At 40.8% G+C, this 26,239-nt stretch overlaps 1 protein-coding gene across 1 annotated transcript in view; it reads left to right on the top strand.

The window, feature by feature from the left end:
- Positions 1-3,152: 3,152 nt before the first annotated feature.
- Positions 3,153-26,239, top strand: part of LOC137341186 (alpha-1,6-mannosylglycoprotein 6-beta-N-acetylglucosaminyltransferase B-like) — a 649,449-nt gene continuing 626,362 nt past the window's right edge. Inside the window, exons 1-2 of the mRNA XM_068004202.1 lie at positions 3,153-3,190; positions 6,481-6,608. Coding sequence (XP_067860303.1) covers positions 3,153-3,190; positions 6,481-6,608 — 166 coding nt within the window. The remainder of the gene's footprint in view (positions 3,191-6,480; positions 6,609-26,239) is intronic.

The raw sequence follows: 26,239 nt of genomic DNA, 5'->3' as shown, positions 1-26,239 counted from the left end.
CTTTGTCACTAACCATCTCACTTAGTGGAATCCCTTGGAATGTCTAAGATTAATCACAATGGGTAATAATTCTGCAAAGAGCAGCAAGTGTCTTGGTTATCAGAGGGAGGCAGCAAGCAGAGGCTCAATGCTTTCTCACAGGGAAGAAGGAGAAATCAGGTGAGTTAGATCAGACCACAGTCATTCACTTCCGAGCAACTGGTTACAGATTCGAGGAACAGGTAGCATGACCTCTTTGCTGGCTAGGGAAGAATATGTTGAGGAAAGGGTGAACAGTGGGTCATTTTAAAAATGGGAAAAAAGTGTAACACCTTAAAATTAATTTTATATATTTTTTAAAGAGGATCTGATGGTAGCCTTGTGCCTCTCAAGATCCAGTCCAAATCATTGATACATTGTTGGTGCTACCATTAAATTGTCCATTTAAACAGTTGACGAGGAGCTTTAGCTGCCGTTTAACAACAATGGCAGTGGAGATGGACATGAAAATTGCTTGAAAACCAGGAGATAATATGAAAGAGTCAGTTTTGTTGGTTTTGCAGTTTTCCACCCTTTAAAAAAGGGACTGAAAAACAAGATCAATTAAGGCATAATTTACCTGTGAACTTGAAAACTTGTTCTATTTTCTCTTCGTCCAAAAAAAATGACTAAAGTGCATTACGTCTGCTGCTTCATGATGGCTTAGAGTTGCCAACTTTGGCTGGAAGTATTTCTGGAGGTTTGATCACGTGATGTCTGACCACGTGACATCTGATCACATGACATCTGCAAATGTTATTGCATTTACCCTATAAAGGTTGTGGTTGAGTATCTTTGCTCATGGTTTCACACCAGCTGCTGTGCGAGAAGTTCCAAGAACCAAGAGACCACCTGTGAGCAGGGGAAGAAGGGAAAGCACGGGCAGGGAGGAGAGGAAACCGAAAGTGGGGGAGGTAATTGCAGGGAGGAGACCAGAGGTGGTGGGAACTACGATTCTACCAGTAATTAATAGTAACTCACTGAAATTGCACCGATAACTAATAGTAATACTGGTAACACCCAGCTCTCTGCGCTCCGTGTCTCTCTCTCTCTCCCGCCCCAGAATCCAGCAGGTCCCGGCTCTCTGCGGTGGTGAGGGGATGTCACAAGCCAGAGGCTTCTCTGTGGCAGCAGCTGTTGGCATTGTGGGGGGAAATTTAAAGCGCAAAGTTCTCTCAGGTTGCTAGCAGCATCCGGGAGAACTATGCCTCATTCCGAGAGACTCCCGGGCAATCCGGGAGGTTGGCAACCATATGATGGCTGGGGCCTCTGTGTTTCCTGGTCCTCTCTTTGTGGTTGTGTACAGCATTGGTCTGTGAGCAGAACACAATAAGGAATAAAATAACAACTCCCTAAGCATGCCAAAAAGTACCTTTCGATACTAGGCCACCTCCCTTCCGAGAACAAGACTTTGCAAATGAGCTAGCATGGTGTTTCTGCAGGTAATACTCTGTGCAAGAAGAACTTGGAATTGCTGTGTGCAAGGTATTACTGTACCCCCACCACTATTGTGTCCTCCATCTTCTGTTGTATGCAAGAGAACAACAAAAAGGGTTAAATGTCATGAGCAAGCTGATTTTGGTGGGCTCAAAAATTGGAGCTTTAGTACCTATTTTTGAAGTGCCTTTCAGTAAACAAAACAGTTCCACTCACTGACCTCTTACTCCTGAGTTCCGATCCGAGCTTCATATAAACAAGGTATAATACATAAACTTTGCCACCAACAATACATAAAAACAGACTGGTCATTTTTTTCCCCCAAAAATGTACCTTTAAAATTTGAAATGCAAAAATGGGAGTGTACCTGCTCCTCATTCAGACCTATATATGTATAGCTTCATAGCAGCTCAAAAGCTCAGTGGCCGAACATTACTGCCACCTGCAGCTTGCTCAGCATCATTGGCAGCTCATGATACAATAAGAAATGCAATAGGTTGGCTGTCGTGTCGACTACTGTAGCGAACCCACGATTATCTTAGGGTGCTTTGTGACCAATCATTTGAAGGATCATTTCCCCATCCCAGTTTAAAGCAAGAACGTAATTGAGGTAGCATGAGGGTGAGTATGAACCATGATTTAAAATAATACAAATTATATATATAACAAGATTAATCCTTAAAAAAATTAAAATGATTTTATGTTTTGCTGTAATGAGCAGAATTTTATTGGATAAAGTGTAATAAAAGATAATGTTTTGCACAAAATATGAATAGGAATTTCAGATTTTTTTCCTTTTGAAATTGTTGAACATTTATGGCATCCTGTTTTCTTCTATTTTTCAGAATTTTAGCACAATTCGTAATATAGAAAACAATCAATACCTGTATAGGTAAGAACATATTGAGTTAAAATACAAAGCGAATGAATGTACAAAAGGAACATTCCCAGAACACTAGGTGATGCTGTAGCACTATTTTTGCATCAAGATAATGTAGCATCCCATGGTTTGTGAAAGAAATAAAGCAGCTATGATAGAGAGGCTGATGCATTCTAGCTATCCTGGTTGGATTGTGATCTGTCAGTCAGCCTCTTATCCCCAACCCTAATCATTTGTCCAAAGGGTTGAATGCCGAGGTTGTTGGTGGCTGCTTGTATTAGATCTGGCGGCTAAGCAAAAATCAGTATGATTCTCACCCCGAGGTACTCTGAAGATGCCCTGCCTAAGTGTGTCAATGCAATAGTCATATGGCTCTGAATAGACGCAAGCTCTGATCATGAGAGGAGACAACCTTCAAGCAACTAAGGTGCTTTTTACCTGCGGTCTCTTTGACTCTTGTTCAGCTATTAATTTTGGGCTATCTTCGGCATCTTGTATTCATCACTACTTCTTGAAAAAGTCACCATAAAGCTAGGAGCAGTATCACTTCAGCTTGATCAAGGACTCACACTGCAGACTGGAAACCTGGCAGATTGGTTTTAAATCCAGCAAATCAAAAGTTGTGGATGGATTTTATTTGCTTTGACCTGAAAAATCTCCAGGTGTCTTCTAAATCTGTACCATAAACAAAGTCTGATATTGAAAAACTAAACCATTTGACATTAGACAAGATTATAATAGAAGATAATATTTATGTTTCTCAGACAGAAAGATGTTTTTGTTTTCAAAAAATTCTACAAATTCAGATGGTAAAATAATGGTGAGAAGGTTCCTTGTAACCTTAAGGCCCTTCAGGTAAGTTTGTCTTCAAGTTTTTTTCAATGACATTTAAGAAATTATTTTACGTTGTTTACAGAGGATTGATGTGATTTGTGTGGAACTCCGTGTTCAATGTTTGTGTAAAGCAAAACTTGCACTTTACTCTCATTGCAACTGCTGCTGTGTTGTATTGCACTATTATGAATCTTGGTTTATGTTTTTCATTTTATAATAAGGAAACATCTCTATGATAGCAACCCCTCTAGTGCCTAGTTCATTAGTGCTCTGAGATTACCCTAAACTGAATGTGCTCTCTATTGAATGTTGAAATTGGGTTTGAGATGAGTCTGAGAGAGCCACTTGAGACCTTTTTCTCCATATGTTTTTCTTTCATAGAAAGTTACATTTAAAACATAAAGGGTGAGCTGCGGAGTTGTGGCTGGTGGGGAGGGGGGAGTAGGAGCCAGGCAGTTGGTAGTCACACTGGGATCACTCACCTTCCCACTATGGGATGCTGCTTGTCTTTCACAACACAGTCTGTAGTGATTGGTCTCATTTTTGTGAGCCATTTCTGGGGGTGGTGGCATTAAGCACAATTCTAGGAAGGGGTTGGGGGAGGGGGGGCAAGTTGCTTGATGTTTCTCCAGAACTATTCAAAAGCATGTTCAACACAAATCAATAAAATATCAGTGTATGAAATGCCATGTAAATAGGTAAACTGATAGTCTTTCGTAAATGTGTATTAAAGCTGAATTTAAAAAAGGATACATTTTAAAATATTGTTAGTAATTAAATTATTATTGATTTCAATTATTAGTAGGAACAAGCAGAATTGTTCCTTAAGTTGATCAACTTTGCAAAGGATTAGATTGCTCCCTGATTGTAAATTCACTCCATTAAGCTTGGGAAAAGTATTGGAAAAGAATGCCCCATAGTGTGATTTTCAATGTTTAATAGACATTTCTGTTTTGTACATTAATATGAAGCATGAGATGACATGTTTAACAATTTTAAATGGTATACAAAATGGAATGTGTTTCATTATTGACAAATGTGCGGGAATAATTCTGCCTGACTTATGCTGTTAATGCTAGAAAATGAGAATTGTGGGTGGGGGAATTCAATGTTGTTAGGAAAATATTTTTAATAAGAGAAATGTAAAAATGAGAAGGAGTGCTGCTGTACCTTTGCCTGGCTTACAGTTTCAGGTACTCAATATCTACATGTACTTCAAGACCTGGACTTGATCTTATTTCATTGGCAACATGTGGTATGGTGACAAATGTAATAGGATCACTGTTGTATCTGTTACTATACCTACCCTAGGATGACACTGGTATATCTCAGAATAAGTAATTTGGGGATGTGCTTCCACACAATCTCGCTCATGTTTTAAATTATTCACCTACTTCATCTCCTGCCTGAAAACCAACGATGAAATGAAGGTTTGGCTAGAATGAAACTAAGTGCAAGAATTGATTAAAAAATAGTACTGTTCATTTAAGCCTTATATTTAACATTAAAAACAAGTTATGTTTTCTTAAAACCAATTACAAATAACAGTTATGATCCCAGGTATGTCATGTAATGTTTAAGATTCAGTATATGTGTATTGTCAGCAGCAGTCCAATGTCTGTTCTTCTTCTCTTAGTACATTATGAGAACAATATGCTATTCAGCATATCGCACAGTACATCTATGTTATTGCATCAGATTATTTCCTTATTTTCAGTTGGAATGAAGTATGTATTACATTCCAATTTAAACAAATATTCAAAGTGTGCAAATTAGTAAAACATAATTGGAAATCACCATAACGTGCATACATACATGTCATTTAGAAATTATTGGCCAATTGGTCTAATGTTAGTTGTGGGGAAGTTACTAGAATCTGTTATTTGGGACAAAATGATTGAGCATTTGGACCAATATGAGCTGACCAGTAAGAGCTAGCATGGATTTGTAAAGGGTAAGTCATGTCTAATGAACCTAGTTGAATTTTTTGAGGAGGTAACTAACGTGGTAGATAAGAGAGTGTCTATGGACGTTATTTATATGGACTTCCAGAAGACAATCGACAAGGTTCCACGTAAGAGACTGTTAACAAAAATGAAAGGGCATGGAATTAGAGGCAACCTATTGACTTGGATAGCGAATTGGTTAGGAGGTAGGAGACAGAGAGTAGGGATAATGGGTATGTACTCAAATTGGCAGGATGTGACAAGTGGTGTCCCCCAGGGATCTGTACTGGGGCCACAGCTTTTTACTATATTTATAAATGACTTGGATGAAGGAATAGAGAACTGTTTGCTGATGATACTAAGTTAGGTGGAACAGTAAATAGTGTTGATGGGAGCAGAAAGTTGCAAAGGGACATTGATAGATTAAGTGAGTTGGCAAAACTGTAGCAAATGGAGTTCAATGTGGGAAAGTGTGATGTCATCCACCTTGGACCTAAGAAAGATAGATCAGAGTATTTTCTAAATGGCGAGAATCTAGGAAATGTGGATAAGCAGAGAGATTTCGGGGTAGTACAGAAATCATTAAAAGCTAGTGGACAGGTACAAAAAATAATTAAAATGGCTAATGGAATGCTGGGCTTTATCTCAAGAGGGCTGGACTACAAAGGGGTAGAAGTCATGTTGCAGCTGTACAGAGCTCTGGTTAGAACCCATCTGGAGTACTGCATTCTGTTCTGGGCACCACACTTCAAGAAGGAAATATTGGCTATGGAGGGGGTGTAGCGCAGATTGACCAGAATGATACCGGGGCTAAAAGGGTTAAATTATGAGGACAGGTTGCATAGACGAGGCTTGTATTCCCTTGAATATAGAAGATTAAGGGGTGATCTAATTGAGGTGTTTAAGACGATTAATGGGTGATAGGTTAGATAGAGAGAAACTATTTCCTCTGGTGGGAGAGTCCAGAACAAGGGGGCAATACATTAAAATTAGAGCCAGGCTGTTCAGGGGTGATGTCAGAAGGCACTTCTTCACACAAAGGGTAGTGGAAATCTGGAACTCTCTCCCGCAAAAAAGCTGTTGAGGCTAGGTAAATTGAAATTTCAAAACAGATTGATAGATTTTTGTTAGGCAAGGGTTATGGAACCAAGGTGGGCAGATGGAGTTAAGATACAGATCAGCGATGATCTAATTGAATGGTGGAACAGGCTCGAGGGGCTGAATGGCCTACTCCTGTTCCTATGTTCCTACATACATCCAATCATACAACATACAACTCACTGTATTTCCAGTAATCACAGATAATGATGAACCATAAGACCTGAATTTATATTTTAGTGTGACATCCTTCCTGCTTGTTTCTAGGATATTTGTGGCTGGGATTGGATTCTTCACCCTCTGTTTTATAATGACCTCTCTTGGCGGACAGTTTTCAGGCAAGAGACTGGGAGACTCACCTTTTGGCATCAGACAATTAGGCATCAAATCTGAAGGTAAATGCCGATCTATGATAAGTGCCATTACAGATTAACTTATTCAATGCTATCCAATTATGATAAAGTTCAAGGATTTGGGGCATCAACTAGACTCTAAATTTGTGTAAGGCCAGAGTCATCGAAAGCAAAAACTGTTTTAGTGTCTGACGTGGACTTTTTATTTCTAATTGCAAGCCACATTGTAACTTTTTTTTAGGCCGGTGTTATGCTGCACTTGATGCAAACTCAAAACAGTGTGAGACTGCTTGCTGGAGGGTGTCTCACATGTCACAGCTGTATTCTGAGTTGCACTACTACTTTTGCATTGATGTTCACCCAACCCATTTTGCATCAGTGTGAAAGTAGCTGCATAAGTACACTCTTATAACCATCTGTTAATTAATTGTCTTAAATATCGGTATGAGGTACTCAATCCCATGTACATTGTTCGGTATACTGATCCAATATCTGATACTACTTCAGCCGTAGAAACAGTTTCAGTATTGGTAGTGGAGTATATACACCAATCAATAGGCTGCATGATATTAAAGCTTATATGATATTCAGTTGAACCTGACCACAAAAGGTTGACGTTTGACCTAGTGTTGTGCTTACACCTCTGCTGAAACTCTATTCTGCAGTTCAAATTGTTTTTCAATTGCAGCCTGTCGTCGCTGGGAAAAAATTTCAAATTGCCAATGCTCTAAGAAAATTTTGTCCGTCAAAGTTTATCACTGACATTTTAGATATTGGGTGCTAGTCTATGACTATACTGATGTAATGTACTCTGACATCACATTAAATTATGCACAGGTTTGATGGATGCTTCTCATAATAATGTTTCAGAAATCAAACCCTCTTCCATTTTATCTGTACCCAAATTTTTGTTATGGGCTATCTCCATTTTCCTGACCAATTTGGCTATTACATGCAAAGGGCATTTGGCCTTATTTCCATTGTTGTATTTCTCAGTGCCTGAAAAAAAAGTGAATCTTCAGTATAAAATTTGAACACCAATATCATCATGAAATGATACCAGAGACTGTAATCAAACCCCAGGATTCAAATGATGGTTGCAAGCTAGTTGAGCTTTGATCTCACAGTTTTTGAAGTTATTTGATCACTCGATTAGATGTCTTGCATATAATAACTGACAATATTTATTATTCTCTGTGTTACCAGCAGCACTAGGAAATAAGGTGCTTTAGGTTTACTGCTACTGCCATGGCATAAACTATGCCAGTGGTAAGCATTGTTGGGGAAATTCCTTTTATGCAATCAAATGCTGCAGCATCAAAATTAATATGTGACATCCAAAGGGGGATTTATATGAATATTCTAACGTAAGAATGCTTAAGCAATAGGAATGATTTTTCTAAAAAATATGAGGAATTATACCACCCTGTATTATTAAATGTCATGCATATAGTGCACACTTCCTGTAAGCATAACTTTTACTTCTTGTTGCACTTTCCATTTCCATCTCACTTTTTCTGTCCCGCTATTTCCTCACATTTCCTGTTCTCTCGGTTCTGGTCCAAAGTAGGTGGTATTTTGGTGCTGTTCTCCACAATGCCACGCTCTCGAGGGCTGTCAAATTGGGGGTCTCGTTCAATGCAAAATCCTGCCACCTCTCCCATTCCTGAGTCTCCTTCGTCTTGGGTGCCAGTGCATTTCTCTTAATTACTGCTTCCTGCTGTCTCCTGTCCTTTCTTATCACTTCCACTACCCTGGCCTAAGTGCCTGTATCTTTCCTTCTGTTCTCACACTAAGAAAAGGCTAATAGTTTGGCTGTGACCGGGAAACTGGTTTCAAGCTGTTTAAAGTGTTTATTGCAATTTTATTAAAATATTAAAATACAATAATCTCTTTAAACACTTTAATACTGGTTCCCGAGTCACAGTCTGGAATGCAGCTGAAAGACCTTTCTGTGGTTGCAGGGACTCGATTGGAGAAATGTCTTTCCTAGCACTGATCTAGGAAGCCCATCTTATTTATTTAAATCGCATAGTACATTTTTACGATAATTACTGACATTACATAGAGTTACATAGAATGTACAGCACAGAAACATGCCATTTGGCCCAACTGGTCCATGCCAGGGTTTATGCTCCATACCAGCCTCCTCCCTCCCAACTTCATCAAACCCGATCAACATATCCTTCTATTCCTTTCTCCCTCATGTGTTTATCTAGCTTCCCCTTAAATGCATCTATGCTAGTCGCCTCAACTACTTCTTGTGGTAGCGAGTTCCACATTCTAACCATTCTCTGGGTAAAGAAATTTCTCTTGAATTCCCTATTGGATTTATTAGTGACCATCTTATCTTTATGGCCCCTAGTTTTGGACTCCCCCGCAAATGGAAACATTTTCTCTATGTCTACCATATCAAACCCTTTCATAATCTTAAAGACCCCTATCAGGTAACTCCCACCCATCCCCCCCTCCCCCCGCAGTCTTCACTTTTCTAGAGAAAAGAGCCCCAGCCTGTTCAATCTTTCATGATGGATATAACCTCTCAGTTCTGATATCATCCTAGTAAATCTTCTTTGCACCTTCTCCAGTGCCTCTATATCCATTTTGTAATATGGAGACCAGAACTGTTCACAGTACTCCAAGTGTGGTCTAACCAAGGTTCTATACAAGTTTAACATAACTTCTCTGCTTTTCAATTCTATCCCTCTAGAAATGAAGCCCAGTGCTTTGTTTGCTTTTTTTATGGCCTTTTTAACCTGCGTCGCTACTTTTAGTGATTTATGTATCTGTACTCCCAGATCGCTCCGCTCCTGTACCCTATTTAAACTTTTATTTTCAAAGGAGTATGTGGCCTCCTTATTCTTCCTCACACTTACCTATATTGAATGTACCACCTCACACTTACCTTATTGAAATTCATTTGCCAACTGCATGCCCATTCTGCAAGTTTATTAATGTCTTCCTGTATTTTGTCACAGTCCTCCTCAGTATTAACTATACCCCCCCAATTTAGTGTCGTCTGCAAATTTTGAAATTCTACTTCTGATTCCCGAGTCCAAATTGTTTATGGAAATGGTGAACAACAGTGGTCCCAGCATCGATCCTTGTGGAACACCACTTCCCACCTTTTGCCAGTCTAAGTCTACAATGCAGTACCTTATCGAAGGCCTTTTGAAAATCCAAATATATTACAGCATTACCCTCGTCTACCCTTTCTGTTACTTCTTCAAAGAATTCAATAAGGTTGGTCAAGCATTGTCTTCCCTTTTGAAATCTGTGCTGACTATTATTTGTTATACTTTTGGTTTCTATTACATTGTTGAGTAAGGATTCCATTATCTTTCCTACCACTGCGTTAAGCTAACTGGCCTATAGTTCCCTGGCTTGTTCTATCTCACTTTTTTATTATAGGAATCACATTAGCTGTCTGCCAGTCCTCTGGCTCTATTCCCTTTTCCAATGAATTTTTATGTACATGTAATAATGCCTCTGCTATCTGTTCCCTAACTTCTTTTAATATGCGCAGATGCAATCCATCCGGACCAGGGGTTTTATCCTCTCTAAGTTTGGTTAGTTTATCAATTATCTCCCCCCTCTCTATCATAAATGTCTTTATATCTTTTTTGATCTGTTCTTCTAATGTCATGCCACCATGTTAGTCTCCCTGGTAAATACTGAGGCAAAGTAATTCTTTAATATTTCTGCCATTTTGCTGTCATTATCTGTGACCCTTAGTGTATCTCTTAGAGGCCCTATCCCTATACTGATTTTTCTTTTGTTATTTATGTGTCTGTAGAATGCTTTACTATTTCTTTTTATATTTCTTGATATTTTAATGTTGTAGTTTCTCTTTGCTTTCCTAATTGTTTTTTTGACTTCTTTCCTAACCTTTTTGTATTCTCTTCTGTCACTCTCTCCTTTGTTGTCTATGTACTCAGTGTATGCCTTTTTCTTTAGTTTTAATTTTGCCCTTATTTCTTTATTCATCCATTGTGTATCATTACTGCCCAGTTTTTTCTTGCTTTTTAGTGGGATATATATCTCCTGGACTCTCTTGGTCACTGTTTTAAATGTTTCCCACTGCTGTACTATTTCTTTGTTTGTCAGTAAATTTTTCCAGCTTATTTTCCCGAGTTCCATTCTCATCCCCTTAAAATCAGCTTTTTTTCAATTTAATACTTTGGCCTTTGTCCAACTTATGTCCTTTTCAATCTTTATCTTAAACCTTATTATATTGTGATCGGTATTGCCTAGCTGTTCTCCTATGCTTACTTCTCTCATCTGTTCTGGTTCATTTCCCATTACTAGATCCAGCAGTGCTTCCTCTCTTGTTGGGCTTTTTACATACTGGGTAAGAAAGGAGTCCTGCACATATTGTAAAAACTCCATTCCCTGTACCCCTTAACCAACTTCTTACTGTATGAGTGCACTAAGCACTTTAAATAATTAATACAGGTTTTCTGGGAAACCATTATTCAAAAACATCTGGGGTGGGGGAATTTGTGAAGTTTTATTGGATTTATTTTTCTTTACCTCACAGAAATATTACCAGACCACCCAAACACTACCATATCACAGGCCCCTCCACCTTCAATAGTTCCACACCTAACCATCCTCAATCCTCTTAGCACTCAGGAATCTTCTCCCTAGTCATCCCAGATGCTTGCAATCCCTCCCCAGTGCAACCACTTTTTCCCATTCCTACATTCTATGACTATCCCCATTAACAGTCTCAAATGGCAACATGCCTCTCAGTAGTTGTACACTCATACAATGTTTTGATGCGAGTTGATCCTTTACTCTCTGAGCCACTAAACTTCATGCATGGCATTGTTTTCTCTTGAACATTATTCTCATTCCAAGCAGTGCTATCACTAATTTTCTTTTTTTCTGTAATCACCTGGCCCCTGAAGATATTCTTTAATATTTTTACTATTGGTGACATTAATCAGAATACAATAACTAGCATGTTCAAGGGTAATTTACAACCACCGCTTTTAAAATATACTTAAGATATTGCTTGTGCAGGAAATTAAAGTAGTATGCTTACATTACAGAATGAGGATAGCTAATTGAATAACGGGGTGGAAACTGTTAAGAGCAGAAAATCTAATAAGTGCACATGAAAGTATATATTGCCCACTGAAAATAGAAATAATAGTTCTAGGACAAAAGCTACAAGCAAATTATGTAAAAGTAATATAGCACGTATTATTGGCCTCGCAGCTCAATTTTAAGATGAAGAGACAAAGCTTTTCTATAATATTTAGTGCAGATACATTTTACACTCATTGTTACACTACTTAAAACTTGAGAGAAAACATGCGTAGATTGAAATATTAAAGAGTTACAGAGAAAATAACAGAGCCTAGAATTTCCACACACCCTGGCAACAGGGTGGAAGTGCAGTGGGGTGGGACTTCTGCCCATTGCCTTGGCCTCACCATGACCCTATCCCAAAATTGCAGGGACAAGGTAATTTGAATGATTGGTGCAGGTGGCCTTGATCTGCAGAGCTGCAACAGAGGCACTCGCCCTGCGGTATCGCCGGAAACTCAGAGCTCTGAGGGAGGGGGAGCACGACGCCCGAATCAGGCCGAAGATCTAAATTAGCCAAAAAAATATACTTATCCCTTCATTCCATAACCTAATGTTCCAGAATGCATGTAAAAATACTTAAATAAATACTTGGTGTGATTTTCCAGCTTTTGCACTTGGATTGCGCTTTTAGTGGTCAATGCCTATTTTGAAAAGATGCAAGAAGTAATTCTGTTTCAGACCAATCTCAATGGTGACTCTATTCTCCCTATGCTTCAAAGAATACTCTTGGTTGCCCACGCATCTAGGTAAATTAGTAGTATGGCCACAAATTGAACAGAGAAGCCTATTCACTTGGTTTCAGTTTATCATATTTCCTCACATGATCTTCCTTGTCTTTGAAAGGTGGCAGAATAACACTGACTTTAAGTGCTTTATTTAATTTTTTTATTCAACAATAAATGGCTACATCCCTTTAAATTTTCCCAGCAGCACTGTCCCTTCCCCAACAAAATCCTACAGTATTATTTTCTGTCACCTCCTGCAGCTTTCATGAGTTCCCAGCTACAGTCACAAGCTAGGTGGAAGTGCACATGGTAATGAGTCATGCCAGAATATAATGCTAGGTTGGACCTTTTCTTTTTGTGCGAGTGGGTTGCTCACAGTGATCCAGCCCCACTAATTTTGCACCAGTATCAGAAAATCAGCCCTATAACTGAGCTAAGAAACACTTAAACCGATGTTTGGGAGGCGTTCAAAATCTGCGTTAGATAGTGATGCATTCAAACTGAGGCTGACACCTTTTTAAAAAAAGTTAGGGTGTTGTGCCAAATTTTCTTTGTATCTGTCAGGTATATCACAGTGAAGTGCCTATTATTTACTCTGTACCTGGTATTTTGATCTGTAATAAGAAGGCAGAAACTATATTTACAGCCGTCTCTCACTATAGTTTATTTAATTTTCTCACTGCCAAATCTATATTTTATTGAAGCTGCCTTGTCACTAATTTTTTAATTTTCCTTTTGGATGTGTCTCCTAATTCCCTACAGCAGAATCCTTCCTATTTTCTCTAATTCATACAAATCCCAATGCTTTCTGATTTTTCTGCATCTTCTTGCTTACCTGCAGCTGAATCATTCCTGGCTTTTTCTCTTTCTCTTACTCATCTGCAACCAAACTCTGTTTGTCCCCCCGACCCGATATTCCCAATCTCTTTGCCTCCGATTGCACATACTATTTAATTGGAAGATTGTTGTTTATATCTATCTGTTTTAACTTGGCTGCAAATGCAGCTGATATGGGAGACAAGGTGACTAGCCTCTGATTATGCATATCATCTACAATTTACTCGGGCAGTATACAAATCCTCCTAAACTCTCCATCGTCCATTCCATGCCTAAAGCTGAATCTCCTGGTTTCTTTTCCTTCTCATCCTTTTAGCCAAATTTTCTATCTTTTGTCTGTCTGCAATTGTATTCCTCCTACACTCTGGGTTTTCTCTTCAGGCCTGCAAAACAATAATAAAGCAGCACTAAAGGGACAAAGGGAATAGAGAAGCTGACAGACACTATTCTGTGCTAATTATCAACACAAAAGCAGGCTTAGTTATAGCATTCACCTGTTTATAGCTACAGTCAGTTATATTTTGTTCCTTTTGATCTTCCAGTTCCAGATGTCTGGTATTGATAGGTTGACGGAGCAATTGAGAGCCAGATATCAGCAGTGTTGTAACCAGGATAGCATTAGACTGAAAAGTGTTATCATGAAGAGGAATGGGACAATGGTGTAATGTTCCTTTTTTTTATTTACCTTTAGAGATGACCTAAATTAAACTTGCATTTTGAAAATCTACATTAATAACTGGAGACCTCCTTTTCCTGGTCATGAAGAGCTGATTCCACAATGTTGCACTCAGGGAGTGGCCCCTTGCTTTCAGTGTGTGTACAGCATGGAAATGAGCAAGTGTGCACAGGCCTCATTACAACCCTTAAATTTATGTAAATATATTTAAATATGTACCACATTCAATTCCCTGTCTTTTCCCATTGGCACACTCTTTGTGTGCTGCTTGCCTTTTTAAAACAAGCATTGGGTGGTTTCCATGCTGTTTACTCCAGAATGCCCATTCTTAAAGCTGCGACTGATTGGTTTTTGGAAGGTTGCTTTTTAACTGCTGTTTGAGTTGACATACTGCTGCTTCTGCATTATTGCTCGTGCAATATTTTTTTCTGCTGTTTGCTGCTGATCTGCAATTCAGGACTCTTTTTGCACAGACCTCCAGCCACAACATTGTTGCTGCTCTCCACCAGTTATCCCCCTCAGCTGTAACTACACTGCTCAGGATGGGCATATTATTAGGCCTTGCCAACATCTGTCATGAATTTTGAGTAATAAAAGGAGTTCAGATGGATGGAAGGATGGCAGGTGCACTTGTATCTCAAGTATCTGGTGCCTACTCAGATTCAGCCTAGAAATTACATTTTCCAACCCAGACACACCTACTTGGCCATGTGTGAGAAGACATGCCTACATGTCAATGTCTGAGCAGACCTACCTTCGCAGCATCTGCTTCATGAGAGCCTGTGACAGAATTATGCCATTCTTCGAACTTGTCCTGGAGATGTAATCTTGCACAGGGACAGTTCTACCTGGCATACTTTCTTGCCAATGATGTAGACAACTGCCTCACTTTGTTACAGAACAGAGCTTTGTTATCTGCAGCAAGGATACCGACAGGAAACTTGTAGCACACGGATGATAGTACTAGTGAGTAGGTAAAATCACCACTGCCATCAATTATTTAGCCTATCGCTCATTCCTGGTTAGTAACAACAACTTGTTATAGTCCATTTAACATAAAGAAATGTCCCAAGGTGCTTCACAGATGTGTGTAAAGTGATTTATGTATTGGTCAACATGGACAGCACTTTCACCTCCTTTCTCAGAGTACCAGGACACACATACTCAATGTTACCACACTCATTTTTTTTTATTTGTTCATGGGATGTGGGAGTCACTGGCGAGGCCAGCATTTATTGCCCATCCCTAATTGCCCTTGAGAAGGTGGTGGTGAGCCGCCTTCTTGAACTGCTGCAGTACGTGTGGTGAAGGTTCTCCCACAGTGCTGTTAGGAAGGGAGTTCCAGGATTTTGACCCAGTGGCGATGAAGGAACGGCGATGTATTTCCAAGTCGGGATGGTGTGTGACTTGGAGGGGAACGTGCAGGTGGTGTTGTTCCCATGTGCCTGCTGCCTTTGTCCTTCGAGGTGATAGAGGTCTCGGGTTTGGGAGGTGCTGTCGAAGAAGCCTTGTTGAGTTGCTGCAGTGCACTGCAGCCACAGTGCGCTGGTGGTGAAGGGAGTGAATGTTTAGGATGGTGGATGGGGTGCCAGTCAAGTGGGCTGCTTTGTCCTGGATGGTGTCGAGCTTCTTGAGTGTTGTTGGAGCTGCACATATCCAGGCAAGTGGAGAGTATTCCATCACACTCCTGACTTGTGCATTGTTGATGGTGGAAAGGCTTTGGGGAGACAGGAGGTGAGTCACTCGCCACAGAATACCTGCTCTTGTAGCCACAATATTTATATGGCTGGTCCAGTTAAGTTTCTGGTCAATGGTGACCCCCAGGATGTTGATGGTGTGTGATTTGGCGATGGTAATGCCATTGAATGTCAAGGGGAGATGGTTAGACGCTCTCTTGTTGGAGCTGGTCATTGCCTGGCACTTGTCTGGCGCGAATGTTACTTGCCACTTATCAGCCCAAGCCTGGATGTTGTCCAAGTCTTGCTGCATGTGGGCATGGACTGCTTCATTATCTGAGGGGTTGTGAATGGAACTGAACACTGTGCAATCATCAGCGAACATTCCCATTTCTGACCTTATGATGGAGGGAAGGTCATTGATGAAGCAGCTGACGATGGTTGGGCCTAGGACACTGCCCTGAGGAACTCCTGCACCAATGTTCTCGGACTGAGATGATTGGCATCCAACAAACACTGTCATCTTCCTTTGTGCTAGGTATGACTCCAGCCACTAGAGAGTTTTCCCCCTGATTCCCATTGACTTCAATTTTACTAGGGCTCCTCGGTGCCACACTCGGTGAAATGCTGCCTTGATGTCAAGGGCAATCACTCTCACCTCACCTCTGGAATTCAGCTCTTTTGTTCATGTTTGGACCAAGGCTGTAATGAGGTCTGGAGCCGAGTGGTCCTGGCGGAACCCAAACTGAGCATCGGTGAGCAGGTTATTGGTGAGTGAGTGCCGTTTGATAGCACTGTCGACGACACCTTCCATCACTTTGCTGATGATTGAGAGTAGACTGATGGGGCGGTAATTGGCCGGATTAGATTTGTCCTGCTTTTTGTGGACAGGACATACCTGGGCAATTTTCTACAATGTCAGGTAGATGCCAGTGTTGTAGTTGTATTGGAACAGTTTGGCTGGAGGTGTAGCTAGTTCTGGAGCACAAGTCTTCAGCGCTACAGCCGGGATGTTATCGGAGCCCATAGCCTTTGCTGTATCCAGTGCACTCAGCTATTTCTTGATATCAAGTGGAGTGAATCGAATTGGCTGAAGACTGGCTTCTGTGACGGTGGGGATATCTGGAGGAGGCCGAAATGGATCATCCACTTGGTACTTCTGGCTGAAGGTGGTTGCAAACGCTTCAGCCTTGTCTTTTGCACTCACGTGCTGGACTCCGCCATCATTGAGGATGGGAATGTTTACAGAGCCTCCTCCTCCCGTTAGTTGTTTAATTGTCCACCATCATTCACGACTGGATGTGGCAGTACTGCAGAGCTTTGATCTGATCCATTGGTTGTGGAATCGCTTAGCTCTGTCTATAGCATGTTGCTTCCGCTGTTTAGCATGCATGTAGTCCTGAGTTGTAGCTTCACCAGATTGGCACCTCACTTTTAGGTACACCTGGTGCTGCTCCAGGCATGCTCTTCTACACTCCTCGTTGAACCAGGGTTGATCCCCTGGCTTGTTGGTAACGGTAGAGTGAGGAATATGCCAGGCCATAAGGTAACAGATTGTGCTGGAATACAATTCTGCTGCTGGTGATGGCCCACAGCGCCTCATGGATGCCCAGTTTTGAGCTGCTAGATCTGTTCTGAATCTATTCCATTTAGGACGGTGATAGTGCCACACAACACATTGGATGGTGTCCTCATTGCGAAGACGGGACTTCGTCTCCACGAGGACTGTGCGGTGGTCACTCCTACCAATACTGTCACGGACAGATGCATCTCCGACAGGTAGATTGGTGAGGACGAGGTCAGTAGGTTTTTCCCTCGTGTTGGTTCGCTCACCACCTGCCGCAGGCCCAGTCTGGCAGCTATGTCCTTCAGGACTCGGCCAGCTTGGTCGGTAGTGGTGCTACCGAGCCACTCTTGGTGATGGACATTGAAGTCCCCCACCCAGAGTACATTCTGTGCCCTTGCTACCCTCAGTGCTTCCTCCAAGAGATGCTCAACATGGAGGAGGACTGATTCATCAGCTGAGGGAGGACGGTAGGTAGTAATCAGCAGGAGGTTTCCTTGCCCATGTTTGACCTGATGCCATGAGATTTAATGGGGTCCAGAGTCAATGTTGTGGACCCCCAGGGCCACTCCCTCCTGACTGTATATCACTGTACCGCCACCTTTGGTGGGTCTGTCCTTCCGGTGGGACAGTACACACTCAGGGATGGTGATGGAGGAGTCTGGGACATTTGCTGAAAGGTATGATTCTGTGAGTATGGCTATGTCAGGCTGTTGCTTGACTAGTCTGTGGGACACCTCTCCCAATTTTGGCTCAAGTCCCCAGATGTTAGTGAGGAGGACTTTACTGGGTCGACTGGGCTTGGTTTGCCTTTGACGTGTCCAGTGCCTAGTGGTCCGATGCCGGGTGGTCCGTCCAGTTTTATCCTTATTATGACTTTATTTAGCGAGATTGTACAACTGAGCGGCTTGCTAGGCCATTTGAGAGGGCAATTAAGAATCAACCACATTGCTGTGGGTCTGGAGTCCATATAGGCTTTCCAAAGGACATAATAATGCAGTTCCCAACATGCAGGGAGTCACTAATGGCTGCCACATGTCCACCAACCTGAAGCCCATGAAAGTGCGAGCATGGCAAGACTTCTGCATATTCAAAGTGTAGTGCCAGAGTGTGATGAAGCAGGCATACTCTTAATTAATATATTAATGGATAGATGATATTTGAGCCATTCACTGTCAATTGCCCTAGAGAAGCTTTTAAGATCTGATGGAGACTTTGAGGCGTCATGGAGATTTAAGGTGTGACAGATGAAGCTAGATGCAAAATTGATAATTAACATTCAAAAATTACATGGAGATGACTGTTACTGTTACTGCCAGGGCTGCTGTGGGTGGGCTGAGGGGAACCATGAGCTAGTGAATACTCGTCCACCTGCAACTTGACTTGGTTCCCAGGTAGTATATATCAACTAAAAGAAGCGATAGATTATGTTCTAACACTGAGACAGGGTGGAGTGACATAGTAATGGAAGGAGAGCTAACCTAATCATATAAAATTGATCTCAAAAAGCATCCTTAAGCATCGATGAGGGTACAATAATATTGCAGGTGAACAATTATAAAAGGCATAGAGATAATTTAATAACTGCAAAAATATATTACTTGACTCAGGTGTGATTTTGCCCCTGTATACAGTGCAACACAGTACATTGAGAATGGCAGGAGACCATTCAGTCTATGGAGCAGGCTCTGCTATTTATCTTTTTAATCCCAGTTCCTTGCATTTTCTCCATATTCCTTGGTACCCTTACTTCGAAGTCAATATCTATCTTCCTGTTAAACACCTGAATTGATTTTGAATCTGTGGCCTTCTGGGGCACTGCACCCACCCTTTACACGGCCAGCCATGTGAGAGGGGGCAGGGATTCCCTACGTTGGGAGTACTCATTTCTCTGGCCCATAAGGGACCCAACATAAGGCTGTAGGTGAGTACACTAAGTGAGATAAGGCGCACTGGCATCCAGAAAGGTGGAAGTATGTCTCACCAGGGGTGGAGGTCCAGGCTAGGGAAGTGGCCTGGACCACCAAAGATGGGAATTTTTTTAACAAAAATTTTAATATTGGCCTCCATACACAAGGTCCAATGGAGGATGGAATGAGGTCTCCAGGGTGTGGCCGAGGTACTGCCCTCCTAGATAACTGGTGGGTGCCGAAGTTTCCACTGGTGGGCATAATCAGAACATAACTGATGGCTCACGCATTTTCAGGGCCAGGGATTTTCGTCCATAGCTAATGGGTTTCTTCTCTGTACTACGTTTTTCCCTTTAAAAAAAGTCTCTTTTAAGAAAGGTGTCACCCTCTAAATAGCTTCTACAACTGCAGGCTGGAAAATTGTCAACTATTCTTTTGGCTCTGCATGGAATATATTCAAAAGAAGCCAACCAAGGCAAGACTCTTGATTATTAACAGACATACGCATCTGGAAGAAAATTCACGGAGTATGCCCAAGTACTGGAAAGAATTAAAGTGTATCACTAGGCTATTAAGCCATAACATTATTTGATCAGGATAATCCTAGCATAGACAGAATTTTTCAGACACTGCAAGTGCCCATCAGCATGTATTTATATATATGTTATGGAGCTTGCTATTCATTTTTCAAGTAAAGAGCCTTTATCATATAGGTTGGCTCCTCAAACGCAAGACTGTAATTCAAAGAGTTTTATGGGTATAAGGATTGGACATTGGATATACTAGACCACTATGCTTTTGACCTAGTTGCTGCAGGCTTGGGGGCAAGGCACGGATCTGTGGGTAAGATGCCTGTGTAATTGCTTATGTAACCAGCAGGGATCAGGCAGCAATGTCCTTCTAAGGAGTCAGTTGACGAGTTTGTCTGTTAAGTCCTTTTATGAACTGGTTCAAAGCTGACTTCAATACCCCGCTGTTACTGCTTACTACAGTATATAACTCGATCTGTGAATAAACCTGGTTAAATAGTTTGATTATTACAAAAATATCTGTCATGACTGACATTAATCATCTTCTAAAGTAATGGGAATGTGTAGTGGAAATCCTATGTATAATACAGAAAGCAATAAACAGGTTTATTGTTCATCCAGAGTAAGCTATCCCAGACTTCTTTGTACATATATTTTGCTTCAGTTCATAGGAAGTACAGGCTTACCTGTGAGATCTGGCTTTTTTGTTAGGTACAATAAAAAGTATATAAAGAAGCTCAACTTGTGGCACTACTATCTGCTGAAAGAAAATTAGCCTTTAACAATCTGATGGACCCAACTTCTACCTTTTATCTTTCAGAAAGTAATGTGCACCTATTTGATATTGAAGCACTGGAGAGAGGCTGAGGCCTTCAAGTAAAAACCTTAATTATAGTACTTAGAGACACAAAATATACCATTATAGGCATGTTTAATCACGTTATTATGAAATACATAATTTTTGAACTCTTTTAGTTATATTAGAAATCTTGGCCCTGAAAACTCAAAATGTTTGGGGCATCTGGGATGCTACTTGTAGCAGAGGTGGAAGTTGGAGCTGAACCCTATTCCGCTGGGTCTTTGCCTCATTAGAGCAACACTGGGGTTTCCTGGTTGGGAGGGCAGGGGGAGCAGGATGGGCTAAAACTACACTTGCTCTCTTTGGAATGTACGTCACGGATAGAAGCGAGACTGACAGGATAATGTCATTCACTGGAAATTCCACCAACATCAAGTAGGTGCTTAATACTTTTCAAAAAGTAGAAGGTGGGCCCATCATATTGTTAAAGGCTGATTTTCTTACAACAGCTGGGTGTGATGAGCCCCAGCTGCACCTTTTATGTAAATGCCCCTTACTCCAGGAATTCAGATAGGGATCAGAGTGCTGAGGGTCAGTGAATGTAAATCTTGCTTCACCACGATTATAAGGTTGGAACGAGATTGCAGAATTTTGGGGCTTTTATTTTGAACTCTTAGTCGACAGACTGAGAAGTAAAAAATTTGTGAACAAAATGTTGTTTTTCAAAAAGCATTTTGATTGGTTCACAATCTGCTTTTTAAGAAATTTGCATATTAGACTTGTTGCTCTTTTATGGATACATAATTTCAACCAATCAGGATGAGGGGTGACAGAGAAATTTGCCTATAATGCTGCTTAAATTTGTCTATGATTAAGTGTGACAAAACTTGTGATACTGAAAGTGTGATAGACAGGGACTGCATACAACTGTACTGTTGTTATGTTGTATAGAAAGATAGATCGATAAATGGTTCATCTTGATTGTTAATTCCATATTTTCAGACTTGCATTCCAAAAAATGCATTGAATAGATGTGCCTTCTGATCATACAGAATTATCTTAAGTTGCTGCTGTACAAAATGTAATGGTGCTTCTCTTACTGAAGTTGGATCATGCTGCTGTGTGTCTCCGTTTCAGTAGTTCTCAAAAGGAGACAAGCGTTTGTTCCCTGGAATGGAGCTTAATTGTAATATTGATACCTTGTCATGATATCAACAGCACACAGAAGCTGCTATTTTGCCTCAGCTTTATTTCTCAAAGGGCTTAGCCAAAAAAAAACTTGCTGGAATGTTCTTTGAATATTTCAGCACAGTTTTTACCAGCATTGTTTTTAAGTAGTGTTAAAGCAGGTTTACTGCTCTCGCCTCTAATATTAAATTTAAAAGGATTTGTTTGGACATTGTCACAATGGTGAACCAAAAACTTTTAAAACTGCAGTGCTCCACAATTAAATTCCGCATCCCCCCACTCCGCCCCGTGCACGGATAAGAGTTTCAAATATCTACCAATGAAAACTGTGTTGTGGTCCAAATTATCAACGTTTTTTCACAAGGACTGATGTTAGTAATACATGGTTCAGGTATTTATAGTGCTGATGTTTTGCTTTTCAACATTAGGTTCTGGCTTTGTAGTTGGCAGGAATCAGGGGTGAAAAGCAAAGGACAATGGCACACATAAACTGAATTCCTGACTTGTTAGGCCCAATTGCATCTAATGGCCAGGCTGTGACAATTGGACATCCCCCAATTAGAGCAGATCAATTTAAATATTTGTTGAGCCTGGATTTGAAAGCTACGGCTGCTCTTGAGTTAGCCTAGATTTTTTTGATATGGGTGTAATTTACATTCAAATGGTTAGTAATGGATTTTGGAATGACTCAAATTAAAATGTGCTATTTCCAATCAGTGAAATTTAAAGGGATAGGGACAATTAAAAGGATGTTTCATAACAGAGTGACAAAAATTATGAATGTCTTTGGAAAGGTACAAAATGCATCTCAGCCTTTCAGCATGCTTTGCCAACGCTGAAGCAAGAGAAGACTAAGAAGTGGATGCAAAAATAAATAGAAAGGATACCCAAGATACAGCACTCAACTCTCACCGATACTTAAAACAGATTTCTGAACTGGAAGTAACAAAGCCGTTCAGAATTTTTAGGGTCCTTTTCTACGAATTCTTGAATTGGCTGTCATTATTAAATATTCAAAGGATAACTCTGTTAAGGGAAATAGGTCCTTCCTATCGACTCTATCTACGCCCTTCATAATTTTATACACCTCAATTAAATCCCCCCTCAGCTTCCTTTGTTCCAAAGAAAACAACCCCAGCCTATCCAATCTTTCCTCATAGCTAAAATTCTCCAGTCCTGGCAACATCCTCGTAAAAATTCTCTGTACCCTCTCTAGTGCAATCATATCTTTCCTGTAATGTGTTGACCAGAACTGTGCGCAGTACTCAAGCTGTGGCCTAACTACTGTTTTATACAGTTCTAGCATAACCTCCCTGCTCTTATATTCTGTGCCTCGGCTAATAAAGGAAAGTATCCTGTATGCCTTCTTAACCACCTTATCTACCTGTACTGCTACCTTCAGGGATCTGTGGACATGCACTCCAAGGTCCCTCTGTTCCTCTACACCGTTCAGTATGCTCCCATTTATTGTGTGAGGGTGGATTGGTGGTAAATGCAATTTAATGATGGGAGTGCAAAATAATGGGCCAAATCTTGCTGGAAAAATAACGGCGTGTTAAGGATGCACGCTGTTATTAATGTGCAAATTGGCCAGCAAGCTCAGGGGATTAAGAGATAAGCCGTGAGTTGCGAGTCGCCAGAACTTGCTTGCCGATTTACGTTGCTTTGCCATTTGCTGTGCACAAACGGCATCTCACCCTTAGTCTCCCCGTTATTTTTAAGAACTTGCTGGATTTTCACATTAATTGCCCATTAAACTTGCTGCAGAAAGTTAGAACTGGTTATTAACAGCGTAAGTACGCTTTTAACAACGTGATAATTGTTAATGCAATGCCAATCAATCTCTTTGGCCCAGAACGGGAACAGTTTAAACTATTCAGTCTCATTCCTACATTTAGTAAATTCTCCTTAGAGATTTAAAAATTTTACATTTTAAATTTTACATTTTTTTCTCACTTTTCCTTTCTGTCTCTTTTTTCTTTCTCTTCTAATCCAATCTTTCTTTCCCTCTCTTTATTTCTCTTTCTGCACCTGATTTGACTCTAATTCGCCCTCCCTCACCATCGTTGCTCCATTTCTTTCTCAATGCTTAAATCTCATTGGTTAAGGAAATAGACTGTTGGTCCTACTGTTTGCTAAGATCCCAGGTGCCTTGTTGCCCTCACCATTCTGTTGTCAGCTTGCACTTCCAGCAAGTTATGGCACAAAACAATTTCAAGCAGTATGGCGCAGGAAAAGTTTAACTAATGGCGAATGTAGCAAGGTCCCCCCCACCAGTAAGATATGGCCCAATGCATTTGGGAGTAAAAGCAGGAAATGTGAGTATATTCTCCATGGAAAGATGCTGAAAAGTGTGGATCAACAGAGAGACCTAGGGGTTCAAATACATAAGGGCAATTTTCCTGGCCCATTTCTGCCCTGGCATTGAACAGGAGCTGCACACTTGACCCACGATATTCCTATTAGGGCCAAGAGTGCTGGTACTTCTTGTCCATGCCATTAACATGGCTTGAGGGCATCCCCATCACAGGAAATTTGAGCACATCAGGTATCCAACATCAGGGCTTTCTGGTTGTTGATGGTGATCAGCCCCGAGAAGGCCACAATTGTCTCCAAACATCTTGGGGGTTGAAAAAATTAAAGTATCACCTTACCTACCCGTCTTCAGCCAGTCACAAGGATTCCTGCACTCGCTCTGGTTAGCAGGAGTCTGGAGGTTGGCCATGTGTCTAAGTTTCATTGGGCACCACTGAGCAAGTGTCCCTAACGTGCATTCTCCCAGGCAAATGAATGGGACTCTGGGAACATTTCATTTGCATGTCTGCAATAGATCTGTGCGTACCTCAAGCTCAGCTCCAACCTGACAGGGAAGTCCCGGAAATCCTGGGGCAACATAAATGGGAAGACACCCAGAGAAACAGACCTCCAACCCATTTCCTCGACCTTTGCAGAAGAGGAAATGGGCATTCCCCAGATCAAAGGTAAAGAAAATTGACCCCATAGTTTGTTGACAGCGTAAGTGTTGTTACAAAACCATAAAAGGGTAACAGCCTTTTACGTTTTGTAGATAAGGGCATGGAGTACAAGAGCTAAGGGGTAATGATACATTTGTATAAAGCAATGGTTAAGAATATTGTCTGCAATTTTGGATGCATTTTTATAAAAAGGACTTTAAAGTTATAGAAAGCATACAGCATAGATTCACTGGGATGATACCAGGGAAAAGAAGCTATAGTTATTAAGAAAGACTGGAGATACTGGGATTATTTTCACTGAAGCAGATAAAGCTAAGGGGAAATTTAATAGAGGTTATAAAATTATGAAGGAATTTGATAAAGTAAAGGAAAGGACTATTTTATCTAGTTGGGGAGTCTGTGACTAGAGGCCAATTTAAAATAGTCACTGAGAGATTGAGGAAAGAGGTTAGCAGAAATTTATTTACATGGAGAGTTGTTATAGCATGGAATGTTTTACCACAGGGAGTAGTTGAGATAGAGACCATTACATTCTTTAAGGGAAATGTGGATAAGTATTTGAAGCAGAGGAAGCTACAGGACTTTGGAGAGAGAGTGGGGCAGCAGGATTAGCTTGGGATAGCTCTAGTAAAGAGCTTGCACAGTTTCTATAAGCCGAATAGCATCCTTCTGTGCTGTAAACTCCTACGGTTCTATGAATTAACTTAACACGGGCATTTCAGCTTCATGGCGTTCAGCTTCACCGATGTGCTGTAACTCCAGCCCGGCTAAGTGAACTAAAAATATAGCAAAAAGCTGCAGTAATTATATTTGGTGCAGGCAGCTTCTGATGCCTCAAGGACAAAAGCAGATCTGTCACAATAAGCAACTGTCTTTGAAGAAAACCCAAGCTTTTTCTCAACAGCCTGATAATCAATATTAATTATTTCTATCATCCTGGATGGATGGGAAGTGAAATGTAATTCCCCTGGCTGTTTGATGAGTTATTTCTTGTATCTGGCTCATGGCAAAACCCATTGGAATTTTGCGACTGGGCAAGTCACCTTTCTTTAGTATCATAGTATGGTACAGCACAGAAGGAGGCCATTCGGCCCATTGTGCCTATGCCGGCTCTTTGAAAGAGCTATCCAATTAGTCCCACTCCCCTGCTATTTCCCCATAGCTCTGTAAATTTTTTTCCCTTCAAGTATTTATACAATTCCCTTTTGAAAGTTACGATTGAATCTGTTTCCACCACCCTTTCAGGGAGTGCATTCCAGATCATAACAACTCGCTGACTAAAAAAAATGTTTCCTCATGTCACCTCCGGTTCTTTTGCCAATCACCTTAAATCTGTGTCCTCTGGTTACTGACTTTTCTGCCACTGGAAACAGGTTCTCCTTATTTACTCTATCAATAAAGTTCTTGATTTTGAACACCTCTGTCAAATCTCCTCTTAACCTTCTTTGCTCTAAGGAGAACAACCCCAGCTTCTCCAGTCTCTCCACAAAATTGAAGTACCTCATTCCTGGGTACCATTCTAGTAAATCTCTTCTGCACCCTCTCTAAGGCCTTGATATCCTTCCTAAAGTATGATGCCCAGAATTGAACACAATACTCCAGCTGAGGCCTAATCAGTATTTTATAAAGGTTTAGCATATGGAACTTATGGAACATAATGGGCTTGATTTTAAAACGAAAGTGTGGGTGCGTT

Source organism: Heptranchias perlo, chromosome 23 (assembly GCF_035084215.1).
Source record: "Heptranchias perlo isolate sHepPer1 chromosome 23, sHepPer1.hap1, whole genome shotgun sequence".
Taxonomy (NCBI): Eukaryota; Metazoa; Chordata; class Chondrichthyes; order Hexanchiformes; family Hexanchidae; genus Heptranchias; species Heptranchias perlo.
Note: the sequence above shows the minus strand (reverse complement) of the source record. Positions and strands in the feature narration are given on the sequence as shown.